The sequence below is a fragment of the Lepus europaeus genome, chromosome 2, assembly GCF_033115175.1.
Source record: "Lepus europaeus isolate LE1 chromosome 2, mLepTim1.pri, whole genome shotgun sequence".
Taxonomy (NCBI): domain Eukaryota; kingdom Metazoa; phylum Chordata; class Mammalia; order Lagomorpha; family Leporidae; genus Lepus; species Lepus europaeus.
Window position 1 is genome coordinate 140,158,845 of NC_084828.1, and position 13,719 is coordinate 140,172,563.

Sequence of the window (13,719 nt, forward strand, 5' to 3'; positions counted from 1 at the left end):
TGTCCAGCTCTGTGATGCTGACAGCTCTAAGCTTATCACTGGACTTGTCCAGGATGTGTCTTTTGTGGCTGGCTTATTTCACTTAGCATTATGTTCTCCAGGTTTATCCGAGTGGTAGTGTGAGAATCTCCTTCCTTGTGAAAGCTAATATTCCATCGTGTGTCTAGATCTTGTTTATCCATTCATTCAGCCATGGGCATTCGAGCTGCTTCCTCCTTCGGTCTGTTGTTGCTACTGTGGGTGTGTTTGCAAATAGCTCTTCCTGATGATGCTGTCAGTTCTCTTAGAAATATACCCAGATGTGAAATTGCTGCATCGTACCATATCAACCCATTTTTAAAAAGATTTATTTTATTTATTTGAAAGAATTACAGAGAGAGGTAGAGTCAGAGAGAAAAAGAAAGGGGGGGGGTCTTCCATCTGCTGGTTCACTCCCCAATTTGCCGTGATGGCTGGAGCTGCACCAATCATTTGGTTCCCTGCCACCCAGGTGGGAGACCTAGATGGAGTTCCAGGTTACTGACTTCAGCCTCCTAGAGTCCCAGCTGTCGCAGACATTTGGGGAGTGAGCCAGCAGATGGGAGATCTCTGTCTCTCTCCCTGCTTTTTGAATACATTTTTAAAAGATTTATTTATTTACTTGAAAGAGTTACACAGAGAAAGAAAGAGAGGCAGAGAGAGAAGTTTTCAATCTGCTGGTTCACTCCCTAGCTGGCCATAACGGCTGGAGCTGCGCCGGTCTGAAACCAGGAGCCAGGAGCTTCTTCCAGGTCTCGCGTGTGGGTGCAGGGGCTCAAGCACTTGGGCCATCTTCTACTGCTTTCCCAGGCCACAGCAGAGAGCTGGATCAAAACTAGAGCAGCTGGAACTCGAACTGGTGCCCGTATGGGATGTTGGCACTGTAGGCAGCGGTTTTACCTGCTATGCCACAGCGCCAGCCCCATTGAATACATTTTTAAAAATTGTCCTATTTGGGTATTTGTCCACGTGCTTCCACCTGCACATCCTTGGTGGGTGGTGGTGCCTGCTATCCTACCACACACATTTATTGTGATTTATTTCCCTAAGAACACTCCAAGAGGCATTTAACGGTTTCTAGTGTAAAATCAACAGTGCTGCAATGAATATCTTCTTACCTTTTTGCTCACACACGTGTGAAAATGTATACATAAAACAAATTTCTAGAAGTAGAATGGCTGGGTCAAAAGCTAGTTTTCATTTTGATAGACGTTGCCAAAAGACCTCCTAAAGGGGTTCACCTATGTTATACTCCTACCCAGTAAAGGGGAGTAGGAAATTTCCAAAAAAGGGTGTTTTGTTTGTTTGTTTTTATTTTAAAGATTTATTTATTTATTTGAAGGGCAGAGTTACAGAGAGAGAGAAGGAGAGGCAGAGAAGGAGAGAGAGGTCTTCCATCTGCTGGTTCACTCCCCAATTGGCCTCAACAGCCGGAGCTGCGCTGATCCGAAGCCAGGAGCTTCTTTTGGGTCTCCCACACGAGTGCAGGGGCCCAAGGATTTGGGCCATCTTCTACTGCTTTCCCAGGCCACAACAGAGAGCTGGATCAGAAGAGGAGCAGCCAGGACTTGAACCGGCGCCCTTATGGGATGCCGGCACTGCAGGTGGTGGCTTAATCTGTTATGCCACAGCGCTGCCCCAGTTTGTTGTTTTTTTAAAACAAGAACAGTTTCTCTGTCACAACACCTGCCTTGAAACCCACATTCAGAAAGTGACAAGTATGATGTAATTAACATCACTCTGAACTTTCGTATAAAAGTCTTAGTAAATTTTAGAACTTGAAAGGGCTTGGTTACAGTGAAAAATATTAGAACAAGCAATTTCTTCCAGCACATCTGTTTGGCCATGGAAACGAATGACTTTTTTTTTTTTTAAAAAAAAGATTTATTTTATTTATTTGAAAGGCAGAGTGAGAGAGAGAGAGAGAGAGAGAGAATCTTCCATCTATTGGTTCACTCCTCAGATGGCTGCAATGGTCAGGGCTGAGCCAGGCCTAAGCCAGGAGCCAGGAGCTTCTTCTGGGTTTCCACATGGGTAGGGCTGACAAGGGCCCAAGCACTTGGGTCATCTGCTGCTTTCCTAGGTGCGTGAGCAGTGAGATGATCAGAAGTGGAGCAGTTGGAACTTTAACTGGCGCCCACATGGGATGCTGGCCTTGCAGGTGGTGGCTTAACCCATTTCACCACAGCACTATCTCTAGAAACAGATGTCAGTTGTATGGAAATAAGGCATCCACATTCAGTTTTTAGCCTGTGAAATAATGAACAGGAAATCATAAATTCAAGAAAGAAAAAAGTTTAGTATCATATACTAATGGGTAAACATGTGAACCCTGTCCTTCTAACATGCAGCATAGGTTTCATAAGGAATTTAGGCAGACCCATTCAGATGGTGGGACCAGGATTTGGGTGGGGATGGTGTTAAAGGCAGGAGGTCGGGTTCGCTCTAATCTTTGAGGGAACTGTGTTATTCTTTTACAACGTCTCTCTCGGTGCAGTCATCATCGATCAGATTGGAATGATGGTTCGAGTGGAGGAGTGTGACCAAGAACTTAAATTCTGCTGTTTTCCAGTGCAAAGTCTACAGCTGATGGTGCCATCCACCCCAACAGAGTGCCCAGGCACCACACAGCGCCCCCCTGATGGCTGGCACTCACTGACAAAGACATCAGAGAACATACCTTTTTCTTCTTTTTGCTGGTGGTGCTAGGTTTCTTGCTATTTTTCCAAATACCTCTGAAGGTGTCTGAAGAGATCTGGGGAGTGACTGTAATTTTTAAGACTGGAAGCTTACCTGGGAAAGGGGAGGAACGTAATCATGAGTGGATAGGACACCCACAATGCCTTTGGGTGGGGCTAGGTCCGGGGCTTCTGAAGGAGGTAGCTTCTCATGTTGCCATTATGTAGGTAACTTTCCTCGCATCTAATACCCTTCCCCTACATCTTCTTGATGTGAGTGATCAGAGTGATGGGTTTACCTCTGTAACAACTTATTACACGCATCGTTCCTTTAACTAGTCTTCCTAAGTCTGACTTCCCCAACCCCAAATCCAGCCTCATTAATCCTCTGAAAAATAAAAGTTCTGATCTTGCCATTCACCATATCAGTAATGATTTGGTATGATTATTGGCTCCCTTCTTTGGTGGCCATCTCTTCTAGAATCGTACCGTGAATTTCCTGCAGGGATGCATTCCCCTGCTGTCTGGGGGCTTGGCACCAAAGCCAGGCCTGTTCTCAAAGTGCACCTCATCTCCCTAGCACAGTGATTGGTTAGCAGGCATCATGTGACTCATCGTGGTCCAATGAAAGCCAAGAGAAGAGCAGATCTTTCTTGGGATTATTCTACATGTAGAATGTAAACTTCTGGTAAATGCTGCCTAATTTGACACAACACTTTGGGCAACTTGCCTGATAATAATAGAATAATAATAATAGAAGCAGATCGTCCAGAAGATGGAGGAAGGCGGGGTTATTTGAACTGCTGAATGCAGCTGGATCTGTAGCTAGAACTACTCGACTTTAATTATGCAAGCCAATAAATTTCCTTTTGTACTTAAATGAATTTGCGTTGCTTTTGTATCACTTTATACCAAGGGTTCCCATTGATTTTGCTGTAGACTAAGGACCCGGATGCCTAGCATGCTATTCAGGAAGCCAGTGTCATCGGATCCTTGCACGTTTCCCCACGGCATCCTGCCTGCTGCCGTTTCTCATCCAGCCAGGTGGCCCTGTCCTGCTTGCTGGGTGCCTCACGCTGCAGTCTGCAGAGGCCAGGATACCCTAGGGAGAGGCCAAGAGCAGAAGGGAAATAAGAAATACAGCTGAGAGGAAAACTAAGAGCGACAGTGATAGTACTGAACTTCAGTTCTCGAGAGTGAATTGAAGTGAAACGTGGAAGTGGCTGTCCAGGCCTGCCACAGGACAGGGGAGTGGAGGGCAGGAAGGGGGAGTGTGGCTAAGGGTCCTGGTGGTGTCAGACAGTGTGGTTTACCATGTCAGGACTTGCGAAGGGCCAGATACCAGATCTGCTGTGGGTACTGGTGCAGGCACGTAGGGAAGAGAAGCAAGGTCGGTACCCTGGTTGGCCGTTTTCTTCTGGTGAGCAATGCTTCTTGGTACTTTAGGTGTGCTAGGGCTCATTCTATCATATGACTCATTTGTGTGTGTTGGGGGCTTGCTCTGATACTCCAGGTGGGGTTGATGTAATGAAATCGAGGGAGATAGGCTCCTAGGAGGGGGGGTTGTACAGAAGCCCCTCTGATTTCCTGCATCTACTTTTGGCCCAGGTATGTGTTTTCCTTGTTTCTTTGTAGAGCAGCAAGTTATGCAGATACACATCTCCCAGCAGCCTCTGGGGCCCATGCACAATGACCAGCAAAGACCTTGGTGTTTCACTTGAACCACTCTGGAGAGGCCACTGATTTCTAGGGCCTTTTGTGAGGTCTAGGGTATAAACGATGAACTGGCCCATGTGTAGCAATCCAAAGGAACTTAAGGCAATTCTTACAGTTCCCTGCCTAAAATCTTTTTTCCTGCTTTGTGTTATAATGGAACTCATATTTTCCTTAGGGCAGCAACGTGCCCAGCTTAGTAAGGATCCTGTTTTCCAAGTCTCCCCTGGCATTAGGGATGGGTAAGTGATCGGCTTCTGACCAGTGAATCACAAGCAGAAGTGTGCTGGAGATTTCTGGGATTTCCTAGGCAGGTACCACACCTTCTGCTTGTCCCTGCCTTCTCTTTCTTCTAGTCTAGAATGGAGCTGGGAGGCTACAGGTGAAGCGGGCACTTTGCAGCCATGAGGATAACAGCTAAGGCTGATGGTGGGGAAAGGGAGCAGGATACCGGGATGTTGATGACGTAGCACAGTCTGCACCTGCCCAGTCTGTCTCTCTGGTTCAGCCAGAGAGCTGGTTCTGTCACATGGAGCCAAGCACCGTCTCTAAGTGATGCCAAATTTAATAGGAAACTGATGGATCATGGTCAAGGGGCAAGCAAAAGCTCAGAGAAGGACAAGTGTAAATCAGGGGGAAGGCAAGGACTTCAGGAGCATGAGGTCCAAAGTCTTGGCCAGGGTCAGGAAGGAGGGTGGGCTGCATGACCCAGGCGTGAGGGGTGCAGGGGGCCAGAGACCACTGGAATGGGGCCCCAGTGTGATGTGCAGGCCAGCCGGAGGCCTCAGCGGATTCGTGAGGCAGCCCCACCCACAGATGATCGTCGTGTCGTCCTTTTCACTTCTTTTCCTCTTAGGAATTTCTACACATTTTTCAATGCCGCATAGCCCAAGTTTGTGAAGCCTTTGTTGAAGCTGAGATGATTTAAGTCAGCATTAAATAGTGACATGGAGTTACAGCAATAGATGGCGTGGCAAGAAAGCTATGTGTGTTTCAATTCGCTCTTTATTTTTTATTTTTTTTGACAGGCAGAGTGGACAGTGAGAGAGAGAGAGAGAGAGAGAGAGAGACAGAGAGAAAGGTCTTCCTTTACCATTGGTTTACCCTCCAATGGCCGCTGCACTTGAACCATCCTCCACTGCACTCCCGGGCCACAGCAGAGAGCTGGACTGGAAGAGGAGCAACCGGGACAGAATCCGGCGCCCTGACCGGGACTAGAACCTGGTGTGCCGGTGCCGCAGGTGGAGGATTAACCTATTGAGCCGCGGCATCGGCCTCAATTCGCTTTTTAAAAATCTTTTCTTCAGGGCAGGTGTTTGGCCTCACCGTTTAAGATGCTGGTTGGGATTCCTGCATCCTGTGTTACAGTGCCTTGTTCTCTGCTTCTGCTTTGGATCCCATCTTCCCGCTAATGTGTACCTTGGGAGGCAGCAGGTGATGGCTGAAGTTACTGGGCCCCTGCCATCCGTGTGGGAGAGCAGGATGGAGTTCCCAGCTCCTGGCTTAGGCTTGGCCCAGCCCTGGCCCTTGCAGGCATTTGGGGAGTGGACCGGTGGATGAGAGTGCTCTTTGTTTGTCTCTCTCTTGCTTCTCAAATAAATAAAATTTTAAAAAAGGAAACTTTTTTTTTAAGCAATGATGTCAAAGTGGGAAAAATACAGTGCTGTTAGTTTAGGGAAAAATTTTAGTATAAAGTTTGCTATCTATGTAAAAGTGAATTCTGTAAGTAATGCTATCGATCTATTTAAGAGACAAAAGGGTGTAATTTTCCAGCTCAGTGGTCTTCAAAAAGGCATGAAGGGGATTGCTGGGTGTCTTAGAGTGATAAAAATTTTAAAATTTGAGGCCGGCGCCGTGGCTCAACAGGCTAATCCTCCGCCTTGCGGCGCCGGCACACCGGGTTCTAGTCCCGGTCGGGGCACCGATCCTGTCCCGGTTGCCCCTCTTCCAGGCCAGCTCTCTGCTGTGGCCAGGGAGTGCAGTGGAGGATGGCCCAAGTGTTTGGGCTCTGCACCCCATGGGAGACCAGGAGAAGCACCTGGCTCCTGCCATCGGAACAGCGCGGTGCGCCGGCCGCAGCGCGCTACCGCGGCGGCCATTGGAGGGTGAACCAACGGCAAAAGGAAGACCTTTCTCTCTGTCTCTCTCTCACTGTCCACTCTGCCTGTCAAAAAAAAAAAAAAAATTTTAAAATTTGAGAGATGGGAAGTGGGGCTGGGCTGTGGTCTGGTTGTGGCCCTCACCCTCACAGCTGATCTAAAATAAATAAATGGAAGAAAATTAAATATTTAAATCTAAATATTTTCATCAAAGTGTATATATTAAGAATGGCTAAAAGGCCACAATAAACAAGAGATTCATTGCTGTCCCCCCAGCATGCCTGGTCCCCCAGAGGTGGCCACTTTCAGCACATGCAGCTGTCCTTCCTGATACTTACTGCCTGGTTGCAAGCTGTTTTCTATTATTTCTTAATGTTTCCATGTTAAATTTCACATTTTGAGCTTTGTCTTCGTCTCACCAAGCCTGCCACTAAAGACATATCACTGTTTTTAGTTAAATGGTGCATTCGTATCCAATTGGTGTCATTAGATACCTTTCGTCTTCAATGCTTCCTTTTCTTACATAACTTTCTTTTGCCTGGCATAATAATTGTCCTGGGTTTTATTTTTTCCATTTTCATAGTTTCCTGTGTCCCTATGCTAAATATTTTCACCAAATTTTCTTTTATGTCTCATGCTCTATCAGTCTTTGTTTCAAAATTCCTAGGTTCTCCAGCTGCTCTGTTGATTTAGTTTTCACCCCTTTTCCTCCTTTCCAAAGGCTTCCACGTTCCTGCTGCCGTGTGGACTGGGTGTGACTTCCGCCATCATCTGAGTGTCTCTTTTCTGTTGTGCCACGTGGGTTCTTCTGATTTCTGGAGTCTCTCTTCTTTGCCTTTGAGGATCAAGTACGCTCTCTGGAAGCCTCCTAAGGATGAAAACAGAGGAGGTACACTTTGAACCCTCACATGCTGAAAACATCTGTGTGTTGTCCTCACGCGTGGTTAGACGTTAGGAACGTACAGACTCCTCACCGAATCGCCGTGGCGTGTTCCACAGTTCCTAGTTGCAGTTAGAAAGTCCATCATTCTGATCTCCAGCTCTGCCGAGGGAGTTTTTTCTTTTAGCAAGTTGTTGCAATCTCTCCTCGTTTCTAGTGTTCTGAAATGCTGTCATGATAAGCTAATATGCACCCTGGGAGGCAGCAGGTGATGGCGCAAGTACTTGGATCCCTGCCACCCACAATTCTGGGCTCCTGGCTTTGGCGTGGCCCAGCCCTGTCTTTTGTGAGCATTTGGAGTGAACCAGTGGTTGGGAGATCTCCCTCTGTCTCTTTGCCTTTCAAATAATGTGAAAATAAACACACACAAAAATTGATGTGCCTTTTATCATTCACTATGCTGGGCACTCAGTGGGCTGTGTCACCGTGCACATTTATGTCTCTTGGCTCTGGAAATTTCTTGATTTATGTGGGTAATTCAGAAAGCTCATGGACATCGAATTAAAAGATACATTTATTTTGATGCCAAAACTTTTGAAATCCATACACGGTGTTTTCATAATGTGCATCTCCTGGGAACTTTCTGAACCGCAATTTGTGTTCCTTTGATAATTCCCTCGACTCTTCCGTGCTCCGTCTTTCTGAAAGTGTTAGTTAGACACTGGGATTCCAACTGGTTTGCTGTCTCTTGCATTTTCTCACCAATGTTCCACTTCCCTATCTTTTGTTCTACTTTCTGTAGACTTTCTGGACTTTATCTCTTAACCTTTCTTTTGAAAGTTTAACCTTGGCCATCACTTTTGCTTTCCAAGAATGTTTTCTAATCGTTCATTTTTCATAGTTTATTCTCTGTGTGGAGGCGTTGTCTTCCGTTTTGCTGAGAAGGTTGCAGCCGATTTTCCCCTTCAGTTTTCTTCAGAGAGCCTTTTCTCTCCATTCAGGCTTGGTCTCTGCCATGACGGATTCTCGGCTTTCTGTTCAAGTGGAGCACAAGGTGTCCAGCGGCTGACGGGAAGACCTCGCGCATGGTCAAGGCTTGCTGACCTGCCAGGCTTCTCTGAACAGTTGTGGGGAGCCACGCGTCGGAACCCGGAGTTCCGTTGTCTAGGGCTGTTCAGTTTCTCAGAGTGCCCCAGTCTTCCGACTGTCAGCCTAGACGCGGGGTAGAGAAGGCAGAGGGGTGGGAGGGGCTGAGTCCCAGCTGCTCAATGTTCCTGAATCTTCCTCCTGCCAGCATCTCTCCGTGCCGGGTGCCCTGGGTCTGCTGGAACCGTCCTGTGTTGGTTCTCCAGGGAAGATGTTCCACGGGGACTCCCTGCCTCCCCTGCACAGCTGGAGCGATCCTGCTGAAACGCGGGTCAGATCAAGTCAGTCCCCTGCTTAAAACTCTCAGTGCTTTTCCATCTCAACAGAGTTGAAAACGGAAGCCCCCATGACTGTCTACACAGCCTGCTGCCTCCATGCTTGTGTCTCAGATTTTTTGGCCAATTGTCGCCTATTCTCCCTGACTCCATTCTGGCCATACTGGCTGCCTTACTGGTGCTAGAAGGAACCGGTAGGCTCCTGCCCCAGGGCCTTCGCACTTGCTGTTCCTCTGCCTGGAATGTCTTTCCTTCGGATGTCTGCATGCCTGCTCCTCCCTCCCTCAGGCCTTCGCTCAATGTCTCTTCGTCTCTTCGCGGCGAGTCCTTCCCTGTCGGCTCTGAGACTGTCCCTGACACACGCCCTCTGTCCTCTGTTTTGCTTTATTCCCGCCATCTGACAGCCAAGTGTCCTTGACTGCTGTACTGGAAAGCAATCCCCACGAAGCCAGGAATTCATCCTCACCCTCTCCAGTGTCTCTAATGGGGCTGGGTTGGGCACCTGGCCTAGAGGATGAGCCGCCAGTGAAGATGTCCACATCCTGTGTCCTAGAGCTTGGTTGGAGGCCGGCTCTGCTCCTGCTTCCTGCTTCCTGCTGATGTGCACCCTGGAAGGCAGCAGGTGATGGCTTAAGTAGTTGAGTCCCTGCCACCCAGGTGGGAGGCGTGGATGGAGTTCCAGGGTCCTGGCTTCAAGCCTGGCCCAGCCCAGATGTTGTGGGCATCTGGGGAGTGAACCAGCAAATTGGAGCTCTCCCTCTCTTTCTCCCTCTCTTTCAAATAATAAAATAAATAAATAAATCTGAGACTGCAACATGGTAGGCATTTAATAAATGTATGTGGAAAGAAATAAGGAAATAATATGTGAAGGGGTCCTGAGGTGTTCTGTTTCCTTCCTTGTGGAAAGGAAATGGGCTACGGTGTGTTGTTGGAATTTTTTTTAAAGCAGTGCGGTTGCAGGTATTTCTGCATGCATTCTATTATGAACGGCACTCATTAAGAACTCCTTGCTAAGCAAAGAAGTAACCTCAAGCTGTCAATTTAGATTTCATGAAGGAATTAGAATTCGAAATTAGCTTGCTAACTTGCAAATGATAAGAACACAGAAGCAATCAATAGATGAACACTAGTTGTACAATCAGTGACATTACTAATCGCTTTTTAATGCTCAAAATGAGGACGTTAGGGTGCACCCTAATATGAGTGAACCCCGTTTTGAGGACTCCTCCCTGGTGCTCAAACCAACCGCCTGACTGTAGTGTTTCTTGGAGACAGCTCCGAGGATTTCAGTTCGAGAGATGGACGCCTTAAGGCTACTCATGATATATGCTGCTATTTTTGGAAGAAAACCAATTTCTTGAACTATAAATGACTTTTTAATGCTTTTTAAATGAGTATTTGTGTTTTCAGGCGGGTATTTCATAATGATCTTCTCACTTATGCAAATTAAACCCTATGCAAAGCAAGCAGCTCCAAATACCCCCACATAGGAAGTCGGTGAGAGTCATTCGCCACCAGGCCGCTGAGCCATCTGTCTCTCGCACGCACGCACTACAGTACCGGCCAGGACTGTCTGCAGCCTTGCAGGGTCTTGTGCCATGGTGCGTAATGATGCAGCCCCCACAGTGCCAGCAAAGAGGAGATCAGTAACCTGCCTTCAGTGTGCGGAGCTTCATTTCAAGTTAAATTTCAATTGAGTTCAGCAGAATAATTTTGTTGAATTGAGTTTAACTGTAATAGCATAAGAAGTAGATGCTCTGTTTCTCTGAAATAAGGGGAAAATGTAAAAACTCTGGAATCACTTGGCTGACTTAAAAACTACAGGGTCCGGCGCTGTGGTGTAGCAGGTAAGGCCACCGCCTGCAGTGCCGGCATCCCACATGAGCACTGGTTCTTGTCCCAGCTGATCCACTTCTGATCCAGCTCTCTGCTATGGCCTGGGAAAGCAGTGGAAGATTGCCCAAGTGCTTGGGCCCCTGTACCCAAGTGGAAGACCCAAAAGAAGCTCCTGGCTCCTGACTTTGGATCAGCATAGTTCTGGCCATGGAGGCCATTTGGGGAGTGAACCAGGGGATGGAAAACCTCTCTCTCTCTGCTTTCCTTCTCTCTGTATAACTCTGCCTTTCAAATTAATAAATAAATCTTTTAAAAAACTGCAATAATTTCAGTTTTTAAAATGACAATATAGTATACAATAATATCATACTTCTCTCTAAAATACTACCAACATTAAAAATGTGATCTATAATTATGCCATGTGTCTAAGACAATTTTACTATACAAATAGCAAAGATGGATACTTGTGCTACTTAATATTCTCCACGTGACCCTCCAAGTAATGTACCAAGTATTCTCTCCATTTTAAATATAGTGTGTATACACATATGTTAATTTATTTGAGAGGCAGAGAAGTAGAGCTTCCATCTACTGGTTCACTGCCCAATAACTCCACAATGGCTGCGCTAGGCTAGGCTGGGCTGAAGCCTAGAGTCAGGCTTTAGCCACATGGATGATGGGAATCCAAGTACTCAAGCTGTCATGGCTGCCTCCCAGGAGGCACGTTCGGTGGACCCTGCCATGAGGAGCTGAAGCCAGGTATTGAGCCCAGGTGCTCTGATGGGGATGTGGCATTGCAACCAACTGCTGGGCCAGACGGCCCTCTCTTGCTCACTCTGCTTCATGTTGAATTTGCACTCTTCAATCTGTTAATGATGTCTTTTGTTAAGCCGTATTTAAAATGATGTTTCTTCACCTCCTCTTGGTCAGCACCAAGAGCAGCCATCATTGATTCTGATGGTGTTGGTGAAGGAGAGAACAGGGTAGCCAGCATTAGCAACTCATTCCATTCGGGATTTTCTCATGTCCAAAGGACTCCATGATCATAAAACATTCCGCGTGCTATCCCTATGCCAGTCATGATTTAGCCATTCTTTGAAGATCCAGAAAATACAGTGTAATATTGTGAGGATTGTTACTTGGGTTTTCCGACGGATATCTTGAGAAATCTTTGTGGGTTGGGTTGGAAGGGGAAGGGGAAATGGGAGAAGACTTTCATGGAGAATAGGTGAGGATAACAGAAGAGGGAGAAAATTAAAAAAAAAATTTCACTTTAAAAACATTCATTGTTTAGATCAAAGGCCACATATGGCATCCAAGTTCCTGAATTCTGTAAATCACTAGGCAGTTGACACACTGTGCTCCAGGTCATCACATGGTTCAGGCCATATATTTATCTCTTTATGTTAATGACGTAAATTCTTTAAGAAACATTTATTTATTTGAGAGGCAGAGAGAGCTCCCATCTGCTGGTTCACTCCCCAAATAACCTCCAGTTCCTGGGGAGGATGGGGCTGGGCCTGGAGTCAGACACAAAGAATATAATCCAGGCCTCTCATGTGAGTATCAAGAACCCAGTTAGCTGAGTCATCATCGCTGCTTCCCAGGGTCTATGTTAGCAGGAAGCTAGGGTTAGCAGTCAGAGGTGGATTCAAAACCCAGGTACTCTGATTGCTAGGCCTGCCCCCAGATCAGTTTATTTAACCCTCAGGGCCTGTTATTAAGTGAAGAAAGTGGAGCAAGTTGTGAGCATTTAGGAGTGAGTGGATGTGAACAGATGGAGTGAAACACTTTACCTGTCTTCCTGGCTTTCAGGGCTCCAAGGATGTCAACAGCCACCGTTTCTCCCAGGCCATTGTTTCCAAGGTCAAGTTCCCTTAAGTAGGCAGAGTGTCTGATCAGGCTGCCCAGAGAAAATGACAGAACAAAGCGGCATTGTACCAAGCGCGATTAGCCAAAGAAACTCCACACAGTTCCCTTGCTTCACGACCTTTCTCTCTGCTGAGTTTCTCTCTGATCTTCCTCCACTCCACCCCCTGGATGATGCCGAGTGGAGACTGGGGACATTCTGAATCCAGTTTTCCCCCAGTGTAATCGCTCCAGTTTGGATACTTTCCCAGGACAAGCTGGTAGGATGAGGATTTTTCGCTGCCTCAAACCCTCCCTTGATTAGTTGTTCCTAAGCATGCGTGGACACACGCTTCCGGGTCACTTAGTCTCACCCTCCCTCAGCCCTTGCCCTTCTCTGCCCAAAGAGTGAGCAGAGTCAGAGCGGCGGGAAGAGTTGGTTGGTTGTTTACACAATGTTAACATGATGAGACATGAGTGGAAAGACCCGTAAAGTGCATTCTGGGAAATACAAGACGCCGTGGGGTGTTCTGCAGACCTCCCAGTCATTCCAATTTTACATTCCAGAAAATTGACAAAGAACCTGAAGGGACTGACAAGTGTTTGGCAGATTTTAGTATGTCAGATAGCAATTCTCACCTAGCAACATAAAAAAGTAAAATAGTTCTACATAAAATTAAGGAGGGAATTATCTGAAAATAAAGGGCATTTTTTTTTTTTGACAGGCAGAGTGGATAGTGAGAGAGAGAGACAGAGAGAAAGGTCTTCCTTTTTGCCGTTGGTTCACCCTAAAATGGCCGCTGCAGCCGACGCACTGCGCTGATCCGAAGCCAGGAGCCAGGTGCTTCTCCTGGTCTCTCACGCGGGTGCAGGGCCCAAGGACTTGGGCCATCCTCCACTGCACTCCCGGGCCACAGCAGAGAGCTGGCCTGGAAGAGGGGCAACCGGGATAGAATCCGGCGCCCTGACCGGAACTAGAACCCGGTGTGCCGGCGCCGCAAGGCAGAGGATTAGCCTGTTAAGCCACAGCGCCGGCCATTTTTAAAAAGATTTATTTTATTTATTTGAAAGAGTTATAGAGAGTGGTAGAGCCAGAGAGAGGAAGATGTCTTCCATCTGCTGGGTCACTCCCCAGGTGACTGCAACAGCCAGAGCTGAGCTGATCTGAAGCCAGGAGCTTCTTTCGGGTCTCCCACGCGGGTGCAGGGACCCAACGACTTGGCCAT

General features: G+C 47.2%; 1 protein-coding gene across 1 annotated transcript in view; it reads right to left on the minus strand.

Annotated features, from left to right (window-relative positions):
* Positions 1-2,226: 2,226 nt before the first annotated feature.
* LOC133749555 (uncharacterized) overlaps positions 2,227-13,719 on the minus strand; it is a 77,198-nt gene continuing 65,705 nt past the window's right edge. The window contains 3 exon segments of the mRNA XM_062178764.1: positions 2,227-2,268; positions 2,699-2,811; positions 12,442-12,548. Coding sequence (XP_062034748.1) covers positions 2,257-2,268; positions 2,699-2,811; positions 12,442-12,548 — 232 coding nt within the window. The 3' untranslated portion in view covers positions 2,227-2,256.